The sequence below is a fragment of the Podarcis melisellensis genome (genome assembly GCF_964234715.1).
Source record: "Podarcis melisellensis genome assembly, chromosome: 3".
In the NCBI taxonomy this organism is placed as follows: Eukaryota; Metazoa; Chordata; class Lepidosauria; order Squamata; family Lacertidae; genus Podarcis; species Podarcis melisellensis.
In genome coordinates, this window is record NC_138530.1 from 118,061,844 (window position 1) to 118,082,470 (window position 20,627).

General features: G+C 44.0%; 1 protein-coding gene across 2 annotated transcripts in view; it reads right to left on the reverse strand.

Annotated features, from left to right (window-relative positions):
- Positions 1-309: 309 nt before the first annotated feature.
- Positions 310-20,627, reverse strand: part of PELI1 (pellino E3 ubiquitin protein ligase 1) — a 66,262-nt gene continuing 45,944 nt past the window's right edge. For both annotated transcript variants that reach the window (XM_081906390.1, XM_081906389.1), the window contains exons 2-7: positions 17,236-17,380; positions 15,325-15,454; positions 5,885-5,986; positions 2,913-3,110; positions 2,229-2,417; positions 310-1,706 (exon numbers count right to left, since the gene is read on the reverse strand). In XM_081906390.1, the coding sequence (XP_081762516.1) occupies positions 1,140-1,706; positions 2,229-2,417; positions 2,913-3,110; positions 5,885-5,986; positions 15,325-15,454; positions 17,236-17,306 (1,257 nt within the window). In that variant the 5' untranslated portion in view covers positions 17,307-17,380 and the 3' untranslated portion in view covers positions 310-1,139. The remainder of the gene's footprint in view (positions 1,707-2,228; positions 2,418-2,912; positions 3,111-5,884; positions 5,987-15,324; positions 15,455-17,235; positions 17,381-20,627) is intronic.

Here is a 20,627-nt window from a genome sequence, read left to right on the forward strand (position 1 = left end):
TCAAGTAATTTCCATTTTAGGGAGGGAAAATGAATTGACTATGGCCTTTTGCAATGGTACAGTATGTATGAACATGTACAAAAATACGTCTCCATGGTATCCTAATGTGCTTCAGTATCAGTTCCTAATCTAATCACTTAACTCACTGCCTAACTCACTTCCTGGCTCTCTTTTGTTTCTCCCAGTAGAGGAAGAAAACTGAACACCTTGTATACCTTGGTGTTTTCTTTTTTATTTAAATAAGCATAAACCCTTCAGTGCTGCAAATGCAAAAACAAGGCAACAAAAAACAAACCAATACATAATATATAACATGGAGGGAGAAAAGAACTTCATTGAGGGCAAATTGCATATTCCAAGTATCAGGTAAATGTTATGTGACCAGTTCATTTTGTTACAGTTCTACCAGACAGAGAAAGAGAAAGAAAAAACAAGGATTTTATCAAGTAATCCAACATGTAGTTAAGCACTTCAAAAAGCACATCAATTTAATTTGCTTTAGTTATGTTTTAAAACCTGCTGCTTTTCTACCAACTCAATATTGATTTAGTCTTTTACAAAATAAAGAAAGCTCATCTATCATATTCCCATCTCCTACCCTTTCCTGATCCAGAACTAATCTACACATCCAGTCAATGGATGCAACACACAACTACCATGCTACTCTATCCAAGTCACCTAGGATAATTTTTCATAGCAAAGATAAATAGAAAAAGGAGTTACTATACATGTTGCTCTATCTTACATGTTTGTATCCAAGCTGTAAACTCATATCCTTTTGAACTGATCACTTTCACCCCTCAATTATATACTTTTTAAAAAGACAAATTTTAGATATTAAAGGCGTTATTCAAATCATTTACATTGAAGGCAAAGAATGTTATCTTTTCCATCTCAAAAATGATGGGCTAGGAACTACCTTCAGTCTGCTCCAGCTATCCACCACCAATCTTTCCTACATAACCAGCTTCATCCATTATCTACAGAGGAATTCACCACTTAAATAATAAGTATTCTTCATCTCAAAGTAAACTGTCAAAGCCCAGAGAATGAAATATAGTTGAATTTAAGACGGCAGTTCATTTGAAATTAGAATCTTTTAGCTTATGTATTTAAATGCAGTTCTCAGATAACACGAGTTAGTCAAGCGGTCCTTGGAAAATAAGTCTGATGTAGCCTTGTTCACCAGAAAGCTGATGTGCGCAGAACGGACAGGCTGCATGAAAAGTGTGGGTACCATGAGGAAGAGGTATTTGGGACCAATAGGCAGTTGTCTTTTCTGAGCACACATGTCCACATGGGCTGAATGCGTGAGTTGGAGGGCCAGCATCCACATAAAATCCAGCTTCACATCCAAGCCAGAGCGGCACATAAGGGCCAACAGATCGGCACATGGGGCATTCCCGGTCCTTCCCATCTCTCTCTTCTTTGTTCCCCCAGTTGTGGTAGCCATGGACGTGGCCACAGTTCAGGTAAACCCAGGGTTGCTTTTCATCTACAACGTCTTTCCTCTTCATACTAGGAAAGGCTAGTGTGTTAAAGCCCACAGGGCACTGAGGTCTAGCGGCATTTATTTCCTGTCTTAGAGCTTCCAAGTGCTTCACGGTGGGAGTGCGCGAAAGGCCTTCTGCAGTGCGCCACAGTAATGTTGCTCCACAGAGGTCAATCAACGAACCATCCTGAAGTTGGTTTGTTTCATTTTCAACCTGGAAGAGAACACAAATACAAATTTCACAAACGATGACTTAATACTTAATGACTTACTTAATATTTAAGGCTGAGGCATTTAATTTAAAACAGGCACAGGCAAACTCGGCCCTCCAGATGTTTTGGACTACCAGTGGTACCTCAGGTTACAGACGCTTCAGGTTACAGACACTTCAGGTTACAGACTCTGCTAATCCAGAAATAGTACCTCAGGTTAAGAACTTTAGGATGAGAACAGAAATCGTGCGGTGATGGTGCAGCAGCAGCAGAGGGAAGCCCCATTAGCTAAAGTGGTACTTCGGTTTAAGAACAGTTTCAGGTTAAGAACGGACCTCCAGAAGGAATTAAGTTCTTAACCCAAGGTACCAGGTGCTCATACTAACATAGATCCTCATCCTGCAAATATCTAGTAGCGGATTAGATGCTCGTGGAAATAGGGCAATGTACTCCAAATGTAGCATGACATCTTCACGGACGCTGTTTACAGCTGTCTGGCAAACTTGCTATTTTCTCAGACTTACCATTTTCCCCCTCTGCTGAGCAGATCTTGTTTCACGAAGACTGAACACATTCCCACATACAGATATCTCCCTCCATACTCCGGGCTTGGAGTCTTCAGTGAATCCATTGCGCGGATGCATAACAAGAACCCCATTTGTGGTTAACCCATCCATTTGCCCATCCAAAGTCTTCCACTTGGCAGCTTTCTCCTATGGGGAAAACATCAACAAGACAGCTTTCATTCATTGGTTCTTTGCAGATCAGTTGTAAAGGTAAAGGTAAAGGTACCCCTGCCCGTACGGGCCAGTCTTGCCAGACTCTGGGGTTGTGCGCCCATCTCACTTAAGAGGCCAGGGGCCAGCGCTGTCCGGAGACACTTCCGGGTCACATGGCCAGTGTGACATCGCTGCTCTGGCGAGCCAGAGCTGCACACGGAAAACGCCGTTTACCTTCCCGCTGGTAAGTGGTCCCTATTTATCTACTTGCACCCGGAGGTGCTTTCGAACTGCTAGGTTGGCAGGCGCTTGGGACCGAGCAGCGGGAGCGCACCCCGCCACAGGGATTCGAACCGCCGACCTTTCGATCGGCAAGTCCTAGGCGCTGAGGCTTTAACCCACAGCGCCACCTGTGTCCCGCAGATCAGTTGAAAAGCATGCTAATATGTTAAAACCTGCATTGAGAAGCAGAAGGAAGCAACCCCTTACCCCTAGAAAGATGTTTTTGGAGGAGTCAAAGCCAGCGGCATATATTCTTGCTGTGAAAGGAGGATTTCGTTCACATATGATTCTGCAAGCAAACCTTGAGATAGTGCTCTGAACAGACTGAGTCTCTGAATTGCTCTGGCTTCCGGGAACAGTATCTGTCACTACGAAGTCTATAGGACTCTCTGTTGATCGTCCAATCTGACAAAAACAAAATGGATAATAGATTTAGATACAAAGCACTCTAGCGAAATTCAACAATTAATATTTCATCCCTGCCCTAACTAAGTCTCAAGCATGCTACCCTATCTCAATCATTTAACTTTTAGTGCTTTAGTACTGTAATGCAGACTCAAAGAACAGCCCCTTGGGATCTTTGGAGCAATGGGAAATAATACTATCCATCTATTCATTGAAGAAAGCATGCAGAAATTCCCAATGCAGGCATTCTAATATGGCTGAGAACTACTGCCAAAAACTGTAGGGGAGGGGAGGGGATGTGCCCCCCGAAAAGAGTTCCACTTCAGCAGAAGAACTGACCTAAGACTGATATCTTGCATCAAAGTTATAGAACAGTAGTATGTATTCTCAAGTTCAAGATTTATTTATTTATTTTGTACTGGGTTGTGAATCCAAAGCTACATTCCAGCAGCAGTTCAATTAATGCCCTTGCTGTGGTGAATCAGAGAGCACATGTATTGTTCAGTCTGAGACCCTGGACATATCCCCGCCACGTGGTTGGGGAAATGGTAGCCTGAAATTAGGAATGTTCTTTCAACACGCATATGGTCAGAACACAGATAAGCTACTCAGTTCAACATGAACACAGATACCTCACACCTTTTTTAATGGCTGAAAACAATGGGTTGCCAGCTGCTCTTGGCTGCAATCCAAGAATCCCCTATTAGGTAAAGCAAGCAACACTTTTCAGGTTTTATCAAAAGCTTCTCCAAAACCAAAACATTATTTTCCCTTAATGGGGGGGTATTGCAAGGAAGTAGCACAGAAGATTCTCCCCCAGCATAGCTGTTGAGTAGTTACTGAAATGGGTCCAAATGGGTTTTAATGTGGGCTTTATTGTTTTGTTTTGTTGGTTGGTTTGCTTGTTTGTAAGTCACTTTGGGTTGCCTTGGGCAATGAATAGGTTTAATAAATAAATAAAAATAAATTGTTTGAGCAGCTATTGGAACCAGCACATCTTAAATGTTGTGTTTTTTAACCACCCTCGGTCAAAGTGATAGCCTCATTTCTGTCAAACCCACCCCCATTTCGAAAGCACCAAAGATGGCACTTTTATTTGCCCTGTTTTGAAGTGATCAAGAACCAACAGGTTCTGCATGTTGGTCCACACCCAAAGGATCACAGGCAAAGTGTTTTGACACCCTCAGCCCATCATGTCAAACAGCAACTGCAGACCTCTCCTGCTACTGTGATAACCTTTGGCCACTCACCTGGGCTGTGTTCCTGGGCCAATTTATGCTATCAAAAGTATCAACATAGGGACAAAAGGAGCTCCTTTAGACTGAGTAAAAGCATTGGTCCACTTAGCTCAGTACTGTCTACACTGGGTGGCAGCGACTCTCCAGTTTCAGACAAATTTGAGACCTTCTGCAAGCCACTGAGATGAAGCGCTTCAAGCAGCAATGCTTTTTACAAGGCTGCTGCTTTGTTTCAGGCTATGATATGTTGGAAGGCTTTCCAAAAGATTAAAGTTCCTACAGATAAAAATGGATTATGATGGGGTGAAGGCTGGACTAGAATTCCTTGGTGTGCTCATTTTCTATCTGATTTTCTTGTAGGGGGTGATTTGAGGCATGCAACTGCCACTTGCAGGCTGAACTGGTAAATTTCATGGGGGAAGCTTTACCACTTTGATTCTTCAGACTGTTTATAGTGTGTTTCTTTTGTGTTCCCTGCTTGACAAAAAAATTCTCAGCAGGATCAGGTATGTGGCTTGCCAGTGTATTTCATGAGAATGCATTGACAGCAGCTACTTAATTTTGTGGCAGGCCAGGTGAGTGGCCAAAGCTTATTATGTGACAGGCCAGGGCCTTCTCCGGACACCTCACAGCTCAGCTTTCCTCAACATGGTGTCTTTCAGATGTTTTGGACTATGGCGTCCATCATCCCAGATTATTGGCTGGGGCCAGTGGGGCAACACAACATCTGGAGGGCACCAGCTTGGGGAAATCTGGCACATTGGATAGAGGCTGTTACCTATGAAGATTCATGCCACAATAGGACAGTTTGAACCGACACAGTACTTTTTGCCCTCTCCCTGCCGCAGCTATTTTTCCTGGATCTGAATTTAAAAGTGCCTGTAGTCCACATTATAACTTACAAAATCTGCAATGTCCTAGGAAGGTAAGACAGAAGAGTAGTATATTTTGGGTGCCATTAGAGTAATAGAATATTAATAGAACTTTGAGCAAAAATCATTAAGTTTAATCCAGATGAGAAATCAGAAAAAAAAATCAAATCTGAAGAGCATTCTCTCTTTAGAAATAGTTCACTGTACCCAGCAAGACAGCTTTTCATTAACGTGTAGTGACTGTTTTCAGCTGAGACAAACTTCAAAATTTGTTTGTGAAGGAAGTTCCTTTATAGAAGGGGATGGAGGGTGATACACAAGAAAGGAAGAGAAAGATCAAATTACATGGCCCTAAAAAATGTTTACTCTGGCTGTCTGCGGAAAAGAAGAGAACAAAGCCCTGATCCCCAGGCTCCTTACAGGGACTTCCTTCCCATCTCCATTAGCCAATAAACCCCCAAAGGTCTTTTCTAGTTTTACTTTTCTCAGGGTTGTTGAGTTGCTGATGTTATTAGCGTTAATGGCCTGAGCAAGCAAAATAAAAAAACCTTATTTTTTCATGTTACTGCAACTGTAGCTGCTTCTTTCAACACAAGAACAAGTTCTGATGGCAACAGCAGTGTTAATCCCAGGGTGATCTGTAACTCAAGCATACTTTATATACCTGAAACATGTCTGTGTTGCTGTCATGTGTATATTCAACCACCACTGTTTGAACTCGAGATAAGGTGTAGGATATACTGTGCTGGTCCTTGTTGCTTATTGCCTGTGGAAAAGAAAAAGTGTATTTTTGATTATGATAAACCAGACAGATAAAATAGATTAGCAAGAGCAATTCTTCATCCTAACAAAGCACACTCCTGCTAGAATAAGGCTGGTTTTAAGGCAGAATTTTGAATGGTTAATAGTTAACATTTTAAATGTCTATTGTTTTAATACTGTGTGAACTACATAGAGGACTTTGTTGATAGAGCAATCAAAAAAACACACACAGTTATGATTTTCCAAGTCTCACTATTTCAGATAACTGTTTTACAGGTCATGTAATGAAACTGCAGTACTCCACCTCAACTTCCTAATGACCTAGGTTAGGAGAGAAGTACTTCAGTATATGATTTCAGCCTAACCAATACGACCATTTAACTTCCACTATTACTGCTAAAAGGTACACAGGTGGCGCTGTGGTCTAAACCACTGAGCCTCTTGGGCTTGCTGATCAGAAAGTCGCGGTTCGAATCCCCATGACGGGGTGAGCTCCCATTGCTCTGTCCCAGCTCCTGCCAACCTAGCAGTTCGAAAGCACGTCAAAGTGCAAATAGATAATAGATACTGCTCCGGCGGGAAGGTAAACGTCATTTCCGTGTGCTGCTCTGGCTCTCCAGAAGCGGCTTAGTCATGCTGGCCACATGACCCGGAAGCTGTCTGCGGACAAACGCCGGCTCCCTCGGCCTACAGAGCGAGATGAGCGCACAACCCCAGAGTAGTCTGCGACTGGACCTAATGGTCAGAGGTACCTTTACCTTTTTATTACTGCTAAAACCTTCTGATATCTCAAGTTCTCAAGATTTGGCCAAGAGCTCTGACATTAAATAAATAGTAATGTCACGACTTTCTTAATACATGCTAACTGCATACTTCTCTTTTAATTTCATGCTTATTACCAGCATTTTATCTCACTTACTCACACACATGCAGCCTGCCATGGCAGTGATTCTGCAATATTACCCGACCAATGATATGTCTCAGCATGACCATGACTCTTCTTCCTTTTGTCTGTAATGGAGGCAGCTGATATTTTGGAGCAACCATGGGAAGATGGCCCATACTGTATTCATTTGAACCAGGGCTGGAGAAGCAGAGGCCCCACAGATGTTGTGGGATTCCAATTCCTATCAGCTCCAGCCAGCACAGCCAAAGGTCAGGGTCTACAGGAGTTGTAGTCCATCAAGAGCAGGAGCCAAAATTTCCCACCTCTAAGGCAAGCCTTACTTTCATCGCTACCCACACCTTTTGTCATTGCTGCTGCCATCCACGAAGACTAGGACACAGCCCTCTCCTGTATTTTTTAAAATACTTTGATGCAATTTACCTGTTAATATCGCATGTGTTTTTGTGAGCTGCTTTGCATTTTCTCTTTTTAGTGAAAAAGCCAACATGTTAATAAATATTTTAAATAAATGAATGAAGGCAAGGGCTATTGGTGGAGAAAGTCCGCATGTACACTCCTCTGCACTATGCTTAACCTTTACTTTGGTTTTCTTGTAATCTTTGAAAACCAACCATTCAAAGAAAGGGTGCAAACAGACAGTTGAAACAATGCAGTGCTTTAAAGTCACCTTAGCTCCACCATTCTGAGCATGTTAAGCACATTTCTTGGTTACTTTCTTAAAACAGAAATGAGCACAACCCTAAGTTAACTGAAGATGACACACAGATGAGAGTTCAGACGTACTCAACATCACATACTATACCTCAACGCAGGTTTCAAGGAAGGAAACTAAGGCGCAAAATGAACACTCGAGCCCTTCAAGATCACATTAAGCAGGATTGCTTCCTGTCAGGGGTTCAGGAGCAGAGGCACAGGGGAAAGAGGAAGCGGAGAGCGAAGGGGAACAATCCGAGGGCAGCGTAGGTGAGGATGACAGTGGGGCAAGAGATTCCATGAGCCTGTCCAGTGATTCGGAAGATTCCCAGAAGGGACCATCGATAGCCAGAGCAAGGGGGGTCCTGGGAGGGACGCACCAGAAGCAAGGGACCAGCGGTGACTCCCAAAGCAGCAGCTGGAGATCGGGACCAGTTTCCCCACCAAAGCGTAGCGGGGGGGAAGAGTCCCATGTGTCAGGACCGGCTTCCCCTCCAGGGGAAAGAGGAGATGAGTCAGGGCTGACCACGCCCCCATCGCTGAGTGAGGGAACAGAGGGGAAGTCAGATCCAGTTAGCCCCCCCCGAAGGGGGAAGCAGTGGTAGGAGCAGTGTAACGGTCAGGAGGAAGGTTGCCGGCTGGGCGCGCGCGCCAAGTTCAAATGCACAGGAGCGCGGGACAGCCGGGAGTGCGGATTGGGAGCCAGGTCCTAAAGCACGCCGGAGGCAGGGGGAAGAATCCAGGGACTCTTCAGCATCAGAAGAGTCCAGAAAGGGCAACACCCCGGCGGGCAGGCGGACCCAGAGGAGAAAGGAGCAAAGGAGGAGGTGGAGCAAGGCTAGGGTCTTGAACTGGTGTCTGGGGGGAGGAGATTCAGACGGAACTTCAGCGGTCTAGGGTTGAGACGTAGAGCTGCGCGCCGCGGCTTTGGAATCGAAACTGAACCTTAATAAAGACTTTTGTATATAACAAGAACTGGCGTTGGTCCTCTGTGAGCTGGGACCTTGGGCAGCTCTGACACTTCCCAACAATTCTTAAGGACCATCTGCTTTCAGAGTTCCCTATAACATTGAGGAACACTGGACCAAGCTAAAAACATCCTTTACTTCAGCCTGTGAACAAACCACTGGATACCAAACCAAGAAACACCAGGACTGGTTTGATGAGAAGGCCAGTGAGATTGAACACAGTATTCACAAGAAAAGGAAGAGCTTTCAGATCTGGCAAAGAGATAGAAACTGTGCCACTAAGAAAAAAACCCTATGCCAATGCTGAGGCTGAGGTTCAAAGAAGAACCAGAGAACTAAAGAACACCTGGTGAATAAAAAAAGCTCAAGAAATCCAGCACTTAGCCAACACTCATGGTGCACAGAGTTTCTTTAAAGCCACAAAGACCATCTATGGGCCGATAAATCATGGCACATGTCCCCTATGCTCAGCAGTTGATACCACACTTCTAAAAGATAAAAAAGCTATTGCACTGCTCTGGAAAGAACATTACCAGCATCTCCTTAACCACAACTCCCCCGTAGCTGCTGAGGTCTTCCCATAAATTCCGCAAAAACATATTAGAGATGAGCTTGCAGTATCTCCAAATCTGGGAGAGTTGTGTACAGCTATTAAGCAAATGAGAAACAATGACGCCAGCGGACCTGATGGGATACCTGCCAAAGTCTTCAAATTTTACATATTACTTGGGAAGAAAGGCAAACTAATGCCAGTGTACTGAAAAAAGCAAAGATCACCAGTGCTGAAGCAATGATTCTTCAACATCAACTTCATTGAACTGGTCATATTGTTCGGATGCCTGATTATTGTCTCCCAAAGCAACTACTCTACTCCAAACCTAAAAATGGAAAGCGAAATACAGTACCGGTGGACAACAAAAGTGGCTTAAAGACTCTCTCAAGACAAATCTAAAAAAAATGTAGTATAAACACAGACAACTGGGAAACACTGGCCTGCGAGTGCTCCAGTTGGAGAACAGCCTTTACCAAAGGTGTCATGGACTTTGAAGACGCTCAAACTCAGGACAAAAGGAAGAAACATGCTAAGAGGAAGGCAAATCCTCACTGTGATCAACTCCCACCCAGAAACCTACATCTCCACTGTGGAAAGGCGTGTGGATCCAGAATTGGCCTCTACAGTGACTTACGGAGTCACTGTTAAGACCATGTTCATGACAGACAATCTCACTCAGTTACCAGTGATAGAAGAAGAAAAAGAAGAAGAAGAAGAAGAAGAAGAAGAAGAAGAAGAAGAAGAAGAAGAAGAAGAAGAAAGAGAGAATCTAAGACCGTGAAATCTAACCATCCTGAAGGCCTTGTTCTTGATAGTTTCATAACCTGCTACCCCCTGATGTTGGAGAAAAAAAAGGAGAGCGGCAGGTTCTGCATTCCCTGTTTTAATGAGTGCTGGTGAAGTACTGCAAGGTAAGTCCATTTTGAGCAACTATGGAATGAAATGCTGCTATACTCCTGCACAAAACCCACCCACCTCCCCTAGCATAGTTTTGGAACACAAAGAACAGAGAAAACAGATTCATAAGAGTGCTCTACACATATTGCCTTTATTTTATTTCTAGACATTCCAGCTCTTTCTGGAGATGCTGTGGAGATACTTCCATCACTACCAGCACAGAGATATAAAGCATACATTCAGAAGCCAGCATTAGCAGCCTCCTGTTGAGTTCACTGAAAGCCTGAACTCGAGATGCTAATTAGGTGCAGGTGTGTCACTTCACAACTATGAATTACAAACCTTTTTTTTAACTGCATGACTGATCTATCCAACAAAACAGACCCAACTGGTCCCACTTACTGCTTCACAACAGATCACATGTTGCTATGGAACAAGCATATTAGTCATGCCTACTGTTAGCCATATGCTGGCCTAGACACCCTGAGTGATTAAGATCCTAAGGATGATTAAGTGTCACAAAGGATGAGACACAAATGGTGATGGCTGACTGAGCTTCCTCCCCCATCCTTCCAGCTATTACCACTGGGGACATGGGGAAGAAAAGTGGGGTTTATCAAAACAGGCCTTTTTACTTAAATACCCTGTGGTGATTAGTAAGTCACTTGGACAAAAATGGGAGACGCTAGAAAACAAAAGGAAATAGAAATTTATTCAGGGCAGGTTGGAATAAATTAGCAAAGCACATTAAGCATGCTATTTGACAGCCTGGAATTGGTGAATATGATGGTAACTTGTTTTGCAAGATAATGCCTGGTTGTCTATAACTGATCAGACACAGACCACTGTGAGATCTTCAAACTAGGGAGCATGAAAGACCCTTCCTCCTTCAAGGACTACATGTACAAAGCAATTCTGGCTCTTCCCAGTTCATCTTTCACTCTGTATCTTAGTGAGCTCCTGCCATTTCAGCAGTCAGATCACAGTCAGCTTTCTAAGGAGAATAGCAGCATTGTCTGTATCAGGGGTGGGTGGCCCTTTAGGTATTGCAGAACTCTGACTCCCATCAGACTTAACCAAGATTGGGGAGGATGGGAGTGGGAAGTCCCACAGTTCCCTCACTCCTGGTCTATATGTAAAGGAGCCGCACTTGCTAAAAGGACCATCAAAGCTCCCTCATTCATGGAGGTTAGTAGGAGTGTCTGAGCAGTAGGGCTGGGTGATATATCATCCCTAACCAGTTTGAAGTTCACATTGTGATAATTGTTTCATAATATTTGAGCTGGCAATATATCGCAAATCACAATGTGTGTAAGGGCTAGGTGATATCTGGTTTTCAACATTGCGATAACTAACCAGCTAAACACCGCAACGTTATCAGCAGCTAAACCTCACAATATCACCTACTAAATATTGCAATCCAACACAATGTCTGAATTAAGGATGGAACCATACAGGGGCGAATAGGACAATGTCCTGGCAACTGCTACTACTTAAGCGTCCAAAATGGATAAGCAACAATATTATCAATCATCACTCAGTTTCATCAGCAGGCAAGCAAAAATGCATCCCAATAGGACTTTTGGTTTTGGGCTTGGCTACCAAATGGTGGTATTAAGGATGTACGGCAATGAATCATAGTGAATACAAATAATCTGGGACTGCCAGACTGCCAGCAGGCCTGCTAGGAGGCAGAAGCAGTAGTGGTAGAAACCTGCAAGGCCTCGCGGTGGTGGCACAATCAGTGGTGGCCTGCGAGTCCTCGTGGAGGCGACGGGAGGGGGCAGCAGTAGCAGCGGCATCCTGGAAGGCCTTGCAGCGGAGGAACAAACAGTGAAGACTTGCGAGGCCTCACAGCGGCGCCGAGAGCTGGCGGCAATAGCGGTGGCAGCCTGCTAGGTCTTGCGGCGGTGATAGAGACGGCAATGGTAATGGCAGCCTGCAAGGCCTCGTGCAACACAAGCAGTGGGGCTTGCAAGGCCTCACCATGATGGCAAGAAGTGGCAGCGGTCTGCAAGTCCTCCTGGGGCAGTGGGAGGTGGTGGCAGAAGCTGTGGCAGCCTCCCTTAGCAAGGCCTTGCAGGCCACCCCTGCTTCTGCTACTGTCTCCTGCCGTCTTTGGAGGCCTTGCAGGCCGCTACTACTACCACCGCCATGGCAAGGCCTTGCAGGCCATTGCCCCTTTTGCCACAAGGCCTTGCAGGCCACCACTACTGCCGACACCACGGCGAGGCCTCCCAGGCCGCAGCTTCTGCTGCCGACACCCACTGCCACAGCAAAGCTTCGCAGGCTGCTGATTATTGTACCACTGCTGCCAGGCTGCCACTGCTTCTCCCCCTCCCCCGTCATTGTGGATTCTGCCACCACCAGGCTGCGGCCGCAAAGCAGACCTGCTGGCAGTCGGACAGTCGCAGATGATTTGTATTCACTATGAGCACCGTACTTTGGATTGTCCTGAATGCCCCATTTGGTAGCCAAGCCCCAAACCAAAAGTCTCATTTAGATGCGTTTGTTGGCTTGCCCTCTGATGAAAGTGACTATGAGGTGATTGATAATATCATCATTTATCAATTTTAGACTCTTTAGTAGCAGCAGTTGCCAGGACATTTGTCCTGTTTGCCTCTGCGTAGTTCCTTCTTATTTCAGATATTGTGATATATCGATATATTTCTATGTTTAGCTAGTGATACATTGCAATATTGAAAACCAGTTATCATCCAGCCCTACTGAGAAGGGTATTTTCTTTAGTGGTCCTCCTCTGGGTGCTCCCCTCCATTTAACTGTACCGCTTGTTTCAGCACCCCATTTCTGGAATGCTCTCCTGGCACCATTAGAGTGGTAGTCTGCTAGACAAAGATGACGGTGGCAACTACTGCTACTACTTATTATTAGTACCCCTCCTATCTGACTGGGTTGCCCCAGCCACTCTGGGCGGCTTCCAGCATACTGTATATTAAAACATAGTAAAACATTAAACCTAAAAAGCTTCCCTATACAGGGCTGCCTTCAGATGTCTCCTAAAAGATATATAATTACTCATCTCCTTGACATCTAATGGGAGGGCATTCCACAGGGAGGGCGCCACTACCAAGAAGGTCCTCCATCTCGTTCCCTGTAGCTTTACTTCTCGCAGTGTGGGAACTGCCAGAAGGCCCTACATGCTGGGTCTCAGTGTCCAGGCTGAACGATGGGGGTGGAGATGCTCCTTCAGGTCTACTGGGCCGAGGCGATTTAGGGCTTTAAACGTCAGCACCAACAATCTGAATTGTACTCGGAAACGTACTGGGAGCCAGTGAAGATCCTTTAGGGCTGCTCCCAGTCACCAGTCTAGCTGTTGCATTCTGGATTAGTTTAAGTTTCCAAGTCACCTTCAAAGCCCCACATAGAGTGCATTGTCACTCTGGTGAGGCAGTGCACAGGCAGGTAGGATCTCAGCCGATGTACCAGATGGAGCTGGTAAACAGCTGCCCTGGATACAGAATTAACCTGTGACTCCACGGACAGCTATGAGTCCAAAATGACTCCCAGAAACAATATTTCTGTCTTGTCGGTATTCAACCTCAATCTGTTGGTGGCCATCACTACCCTTTGTGGAAGTGAATTCCAGAGGTTAATTAATGGGCTGTGTGAAGGGCATTCCTTTCTCTGACTCTTCCAGCTTCACTGGATGGCCCCAAGTTGCAGCATCTAAAGAGGGAAAGAGTCTCCCTATCCATTCTCTCCAAACCATGCATAATTTTATACACCTCTATCATATTTTCCCATCTTATTCACCTTTTTTTCTAAACTAAAAAGCTTTCTTCACATGTGAATTGCTCCACTTGTGAGATCTTTTTTCAGGTTTGCTGACCAGAAATGAACACAGTAGTCCGAGTGCAGTCACAACAAATATTGATATAATGACATTTTGGTACTGGTATTTTTATTTCCTAGCCCTTTTCTTATTATCCCTAACACAGAATTTGCTTTTTCCACAGGTGCTGCTGTATAAGCTATAGTCTGATTAAATAAATAAATCATATTTTCCACTGGCTGATTATAAAAAGTCATATGCATTACAACATTTATTTTGTGGTGGTTAGCTGAGCTGCTTTCGCACCACAAACCAACGGGGGGTGGGGGCTGCCCAGATAGAAGGACTTAGGAAAACATGAGCAGCCAGGGAAGGGGAACTACAAGTGGCCCAGAAGAGGGAGGGGAAGAGTTCCAGGGGTGGTTACAAGAATTCAAAATTCAGAAATTAAAAACGGTTAAAACAACCACAGGCACAGAAACAGAATGGGTCCTGAAAAAAACACATCTCAAGTGCCAAAGGCTGACCAAGCAAATAAACTACCTGCTAATATTGCCTTGGGACACAGGTGGCGCTGTGGGTTAAAGCCTCAGCGCCTAGGACTTGCTGATCGAAAGGTCGGCAGTTCGAATCCCTGCGGCGGGGTGCGCTCCCGCTGCTCGGTCCCAGCGCCTGCCAACCTAGCAGTTCGAAAGCACCTCCAGGTGCAAGTAGATAAATAGGGACCGCTTACCAGCGGGAAGGTAAACGGCGTTTCCGTGTGCGGCTCTGGCTCGCCAGATGCAGCTTTGTCACGCTGGCCACGTGACCCGGAAGTATCTCCGGACAGCGCTGGCCCCTGGCCTCTTAAGTGAGATGGCCGCACAACCCCAGAGTCTGTCAAGACCTTTTAATATTGCCTTATCCTAACCTCAGTACCAGTTTAAACACTGACAGAACCCCTTCAAAATAGGAGGTGCATTGTTGCTTTTCCCATACAGTGCCCACCACAAGTGTTACATGAATGTGGGAAATAGTGAGCAGTGCTGCTTGAGAAAATGTTTACTCTTTAGAGTGAACGTTTTCAAGAGGCAGAGGTTAAAGCTTTGGATTTTGGCCAGCTTCAGATTCAAATCTCTCCAGGAGTTTCAGACAGGAGCATTTTCCCAGCACTGCCTGGCGATGCCAAGCATTGAGCCCGGGACCTCTACATGCAAAGCGGATGCTCAACCTCTGAAGCTCACGAGGTGGATCTTAGGACACTCCTGCTCTCAGCCCAACCAGCTTTGGCAGGGTGGTTGCAAGGACCAAGTCCAGGATTCACATACATGGACACTTCCATGACTTCAGTGGAGAAGGACAGGATGCAAGTGTAAATAATATTATTGAAAATGTCTTCATTTCCATGAGCAAGATTAGCTTTTTCAGAAGAACTGGCTTTGCATTGGAATACTTCAGTGAACTTAATTATCAGAATTTGCTGCAAGTGCCGCTGCTATATAACGAAACAAATGCTGGCCTTTGGAGACGAAAGCTCATTAGTCAAGCTTACCTTTGCTGCCTGAGGCGTACAGGCAATGTGCACAGTGCTAGGTTTCACCCCATTTGCTTTGGCTCTTTTAAATAAAGCAAATCTGCTTTTTCTTCTTCCTCGATCTCCATTTGGCAGAGAGCCATTGTACCTGTGGGAAAAGGGTGAATGAAGACATTACAGAGGGTATTTGTGGATGGGTTGCCTCTGAATTAATTTGGGCACATTACCACAAACCTGTGGAATTAAAGATCTTTTTAAAAAAAAGTGTAGTTTTTTTATTATAAAATAGTTGTGCATCACTCAAGTAGATACACTGAGTGTGGTGGTGATCTATGCCTTAATGGCTGAAATGAACTGATGTGGGCAAACAAACTGAAGCTTAATCCTGACACGGTGGTCACAGTCAGTAGAACTGACTCAGTTCTTGGGGTTTAACCTGTGTTGGATGTAGCTACACTCCCCTTGAAAATGCAGGTGTGTAGTATGGAGATTTTTCTGTATGTGGCCTTGACCCTGGTTGCCCAGGTGTCTGCCGAGACTTGGGCACCAACCGTGCGCATTCCTGGAGACGCACAGCTGGCCATGGCACTAGCTGCATTACATCTGGATTACTGCAACGTTCTATACATGGAGCTGCCTTTGAAGAGTCCATGGCCAAGTTGTTAAAATTGAGCATGTGCTTTTCAAACCTAAACAGCTGCAGTAGCTTCCAATTTGGTTCCAGGAACAATTCAAAGTGCCGGTGATTCCCTTTAAAATCCTTAATGGTTTAAGACTGGGATATCTGAAGGACCTCCTTCTGTCCTGTATAACATGATCACCATCAAAGGCCCTTCTGTGAGACCCAGAATCCCTTGCAGTATACTTGGTTAGGACTAAAAAGAGGGGCTCTCCCCTCTCTGTGGCTGAAAGTCCCTCCCAAGAAAGGAACACCTTATCGTCTCTTTAATGGCATTCTGAAAGCTGGTAAAAACCTTCCTTTTTAAGAAGGCATTCGGTTTGTAACTGATTGTTTGCCAAATGAATGGCCAGTGGAAGCAGGGCAGGTGGAGATATCCTGGCTACTTAGAATCTTGTAGAGTTGGAAGGAACCCCGAGGGTCATCTAGTCCAGCCCCCTGCAATGCAGGAATCCTTTGCCCAACATGGGGCTGGAACTCACCAGCCTGAGATGAAGAGTCTCATGCTCAACCCAAAATAAAAGTCTTTGTATATTTGGAATAATTTTTACTGCTGATATTGGGCTGTTTAGTGCTATTTACCTACTGTTGCTTTAGTGTTTTAATTATTTTGTAACTGATTTTTAAATTGTTAATTTATAGTATGATTTTTTTTGTTACGTCTACTTGTGCATTTGAATAAGGGGTGCAAATGATTTAAATATATACATATAACACACCCCTAGAGATAGTATTACAAGTCCACTGAAGTCCTTCTAAAAATCATTGCAGAAATGTAAAATTTATGTGAAACTGTCAACTCAGATACACTGAAGGGCAGCCTATAAGAAGAGATGCTCTCTCTTGCTAACAGGTCTGTTACTTATAGCCTAATGTACCATAAACCAAATACCTTCAAAATAAATGACACAATACAGCCAACATTAAGCCCTATTGATTTCAGTGAGAAGCTTACATATATATTAAATCTCTCCTGCTGGAACTGATGGAGCTTAGAAATGTTTAGTGGTGGCTGGATCATGTCCAAAGTCATGAACAACAGTAAGATCATGAGGGCATATCCTAACTAACCATGTCGTCCAACATTAGTATGATGGCTTTAGCTTGAAGTCAGGGTACAAGAAGAAAATGGCAGTGGAAATAATCTTCACAGGTCCAGATTGCATTGCATATAGTGACAAGCAAAACTGCTTTTCTTCACAGAGTTAAATGCATTTTCACTGGGTCGCATTTTAATAAGAAATACTTACCCCAACACAATCAGTTCACCATATTTCACTGGTGCTTTTGACGGATGGTTTTCTTGATCAGGCGAAAACATGAGCCTAGTTAGTTCCTTTATCTCAAAGTCCACTTCTCTGATCAAGAACCTTGGCAAACTTTTTTCATTATTTCCTGAGGAGAGTGGAGAAGTTAAGACATAAATTGGAGTGGCTTAGGAGAAATTAGTTTCACCTATCAGTTTTGCCAAGCACTGCAGACTGACCAACAGTATATTGTTCACCTTCCTGGCCTACTTCATTCATTACAGGAGCTATAGGGTGCCCTTTTTTCTTTGCTCAGCTTTTCTCTGGGGGTTGAAAACTAACTAGAGTCATGTACGGTGGTACCTCTGGTTGCCAACAGAATCTGTTCCTGAGGCCCGTTTGCAATGTGAAAAGCCCGCAACCTGAAGCACTGTATTTGCGCAGGTATGCAGCGCAATTTGGTGCTTGTGCACATGTACAAAGCGCGATTTAGCACTACTGCGCATGTGTGAGCATCAAAACCCGGAAGTAACTTTCTGGTACTTCTGGGTCGCTGCGGGACGCAACCTGAAGAAACGTAACATGAAGCAAATGTAACATGAGGTACGACTGTATTACAAAAAGAAATGACAACAACTAGCTTTCTTCCATCTGCTGTTGAGCCACTTGTGCAAAAAGGATCCTGTATATTGCCCAAGCCTCCCCTTTCACAGGTTGCCTTGGATATCATTAATAATGATGACATTTGTCACACTTAAAGAGAGACAATGTGCTGTAGTGGTTACTGTGCTTTGCTAAGAAATGAGAGACTGGAGTTCAAATTCCGATTCAGATATTAAACTTATTGGGTGACCTTAGTCCTGCCACCATCTCTTAGCCTATCATACCCTAACCACATGGGGTTGTTGTGAGAATCAAATGGGGAGGTGGAAAACCATGAATGACACTTTGAGCTCACGGCAGGAAAAGTGGGACAGAAATGTAATTAATAATAAATGATGTTAAGATACATGCTGGAGTAATCTTAACAACCATGTCAGTAACATGATAGATAGGTAGGTAGATGAAGGGGCATTCCCCCTCAGTCTTTTACGGCTACAGATCTCATCAGCCCCAGCCAGTATGGCTAGGTAGTCCACAAAGTAAAACCTACACCCACAATGTTTTAATCATAAGCATATTTATTCAGAAGTGGGTACCAGATTTATAACCAAATATGGATATTGTATACACAATCACACTCTGCTATTCTATATTCAGCCTGGAATCATGGGCCTATGAGCCACATTACTCTTTCAGTTCCTCCCTATTCAAACCTGGGTGGAATCTGAATTGCCTTGGAGAGTTGGGGGCTCTAGAACTTTCCAGTCCAAAAGGAAGAAATGCCAAAAAGGAGAAAAGACAGTGTGCCAAAATGAGAGAATGGATCTTGAAACAGCAGCTGCAGTCAGAGGAAGGGGAGTGAAGAGTTCCTTGAGACTCATTTTAAGCCTATTGTACTGGCAGCTGCTGAGGCTTTCCCCTCCCTGTGACCATTGATTCCTGATTCTTTTTCTTCACCCCACCCCAAGTCAGGACAAGCAGCAATGGCCGAGAATACACTTGCCAAAACGCTCTGGCAGCTTTGGTGAATGGGTGTGTGGAATGTGGGCAAGGCAGTATGTGGACGTCTGCGCCCCCTTAGCCCCTTGTGGCAATGCCTACAGACTGCAAATATCAGGGTGAAAACAAGTTTTAAGTGGAAACCACAATATTCTGCTGACAATATTAGGCAGCCACATCTGAAACACAAGTTGGGTATGATAAAGGAAACTAGCTTGGAAGTTGAAATGATATTTATATTATTATGTAGTCTAAGGGGCTTAAAGAAAATAACTACTTGAGGACCACTTTCACAATCAATGTTTAGAGATGCATTTTTAGCTATAGTACCCTGCTTCTGAATGGTGCTAAAGGAACAGAAAGTAGAAGATTCAGTTTTGAATTGAGTGTACATGTTACATTTGAAGTACAAAGGTGAAAAATACAGAAACCTATTTAAGAGCCACTTGTCAGAATAATCTCCAGCTTACATAAAGTGATACAGGAACTGCACTTAACATATAGAACTGGTACAGATCTAATGCTCCCTGATCACTAATAATCAATCAGTAAATGGGAACAAGGCATTCCTGTGGAATGATAATGTTGAGTTTCATGTCTGCACTGCATAACACTTGGGGAGTGTTATTTCTGTGCTGGAGAGAGAACAAGGCTTCTTTCAAAGGCTGCATTCAGATGTGGGATTTATTGCATTAGTATTACGGGATATAATGCTAGTGCTTCTGTTCTGATTTCTAATGCTCCTTTTACACTGTGGTGCATGTTGTGTTATGGGATGGCGGCTTTTTGGTCCATATACCACCATCTCACACCAAATTCTGAACAGAAGGAAAGAACTGCATGCTGGGATACTACCCCAAATTTTATCATGTGAAATTACAATGATTTGAAATCCAGTGATTTGACAGGGTTGGACTGGATTTTTTTCTGGAAGCAATTGACACAGAAATAAGTGCTAAACTTCTGCTAGATTCTACAAGTGGCTTGTAGGTTATTTGATAGGTCACATAAAGCATGAAAAAATAACAAGTATTAATCAATCAATCTCCTTTACTGGCATAGAAAGAGTGTGTCATATATATGGATCAGAACACAACACGGGTAATAAAACATAGTAAGAGGTACGTTGGGATAAAACCGTCCGGACGTCGTGAGATACAAAAGTGGCTCTTAGGACCTATGGTGACATAATTTCATGGCATCACTCAAAAATCTTGCCACATTCCCCACAGCATCAATTCTACAATTATTCAGCAGACAGGACACCCTAGAAGAGTCATTGTGATAGATCCCCTCCTTCAATAAGGGGACCAAATATTTATTTATTTATTTGCATAAAATGGGCAATGAAATAAAACATGTGTGATGGGTTCGACCTGTTTTGTGCCACAAGGGGAGTGCTTTTCAAGATATGGGATTTTAGAGAATCTACCTTGCAAAACTGTAGATGGCAAAACATTAAATCTTGGGAGGAAAAGAGCTCTGTGTAGTGGGGATTGTAAAGATGATGTAAATATGGAGTGCCCTGACCATACGAGGAGGGAATTCCTAACCCCAATGGAGAACAGGTTTTATTAGCAGTGCGGCTAAGAGTTAGGAATTCAATCTCTAGAATTCTACGCCTGATTGTCTAGAAGGCTTCCAATTGTGGGAGCATAAGCAGTGACTTGAGTGACAGGCTACAGGTTTTGATTTTGTTCTCAATGCAAGCTAACCATTGAGTGGTGGAATTCTACTAGCACATGGAAAGTTAAGGAAACGTCAGACTTGAAATGTGGGCGGGGCCAGAATTT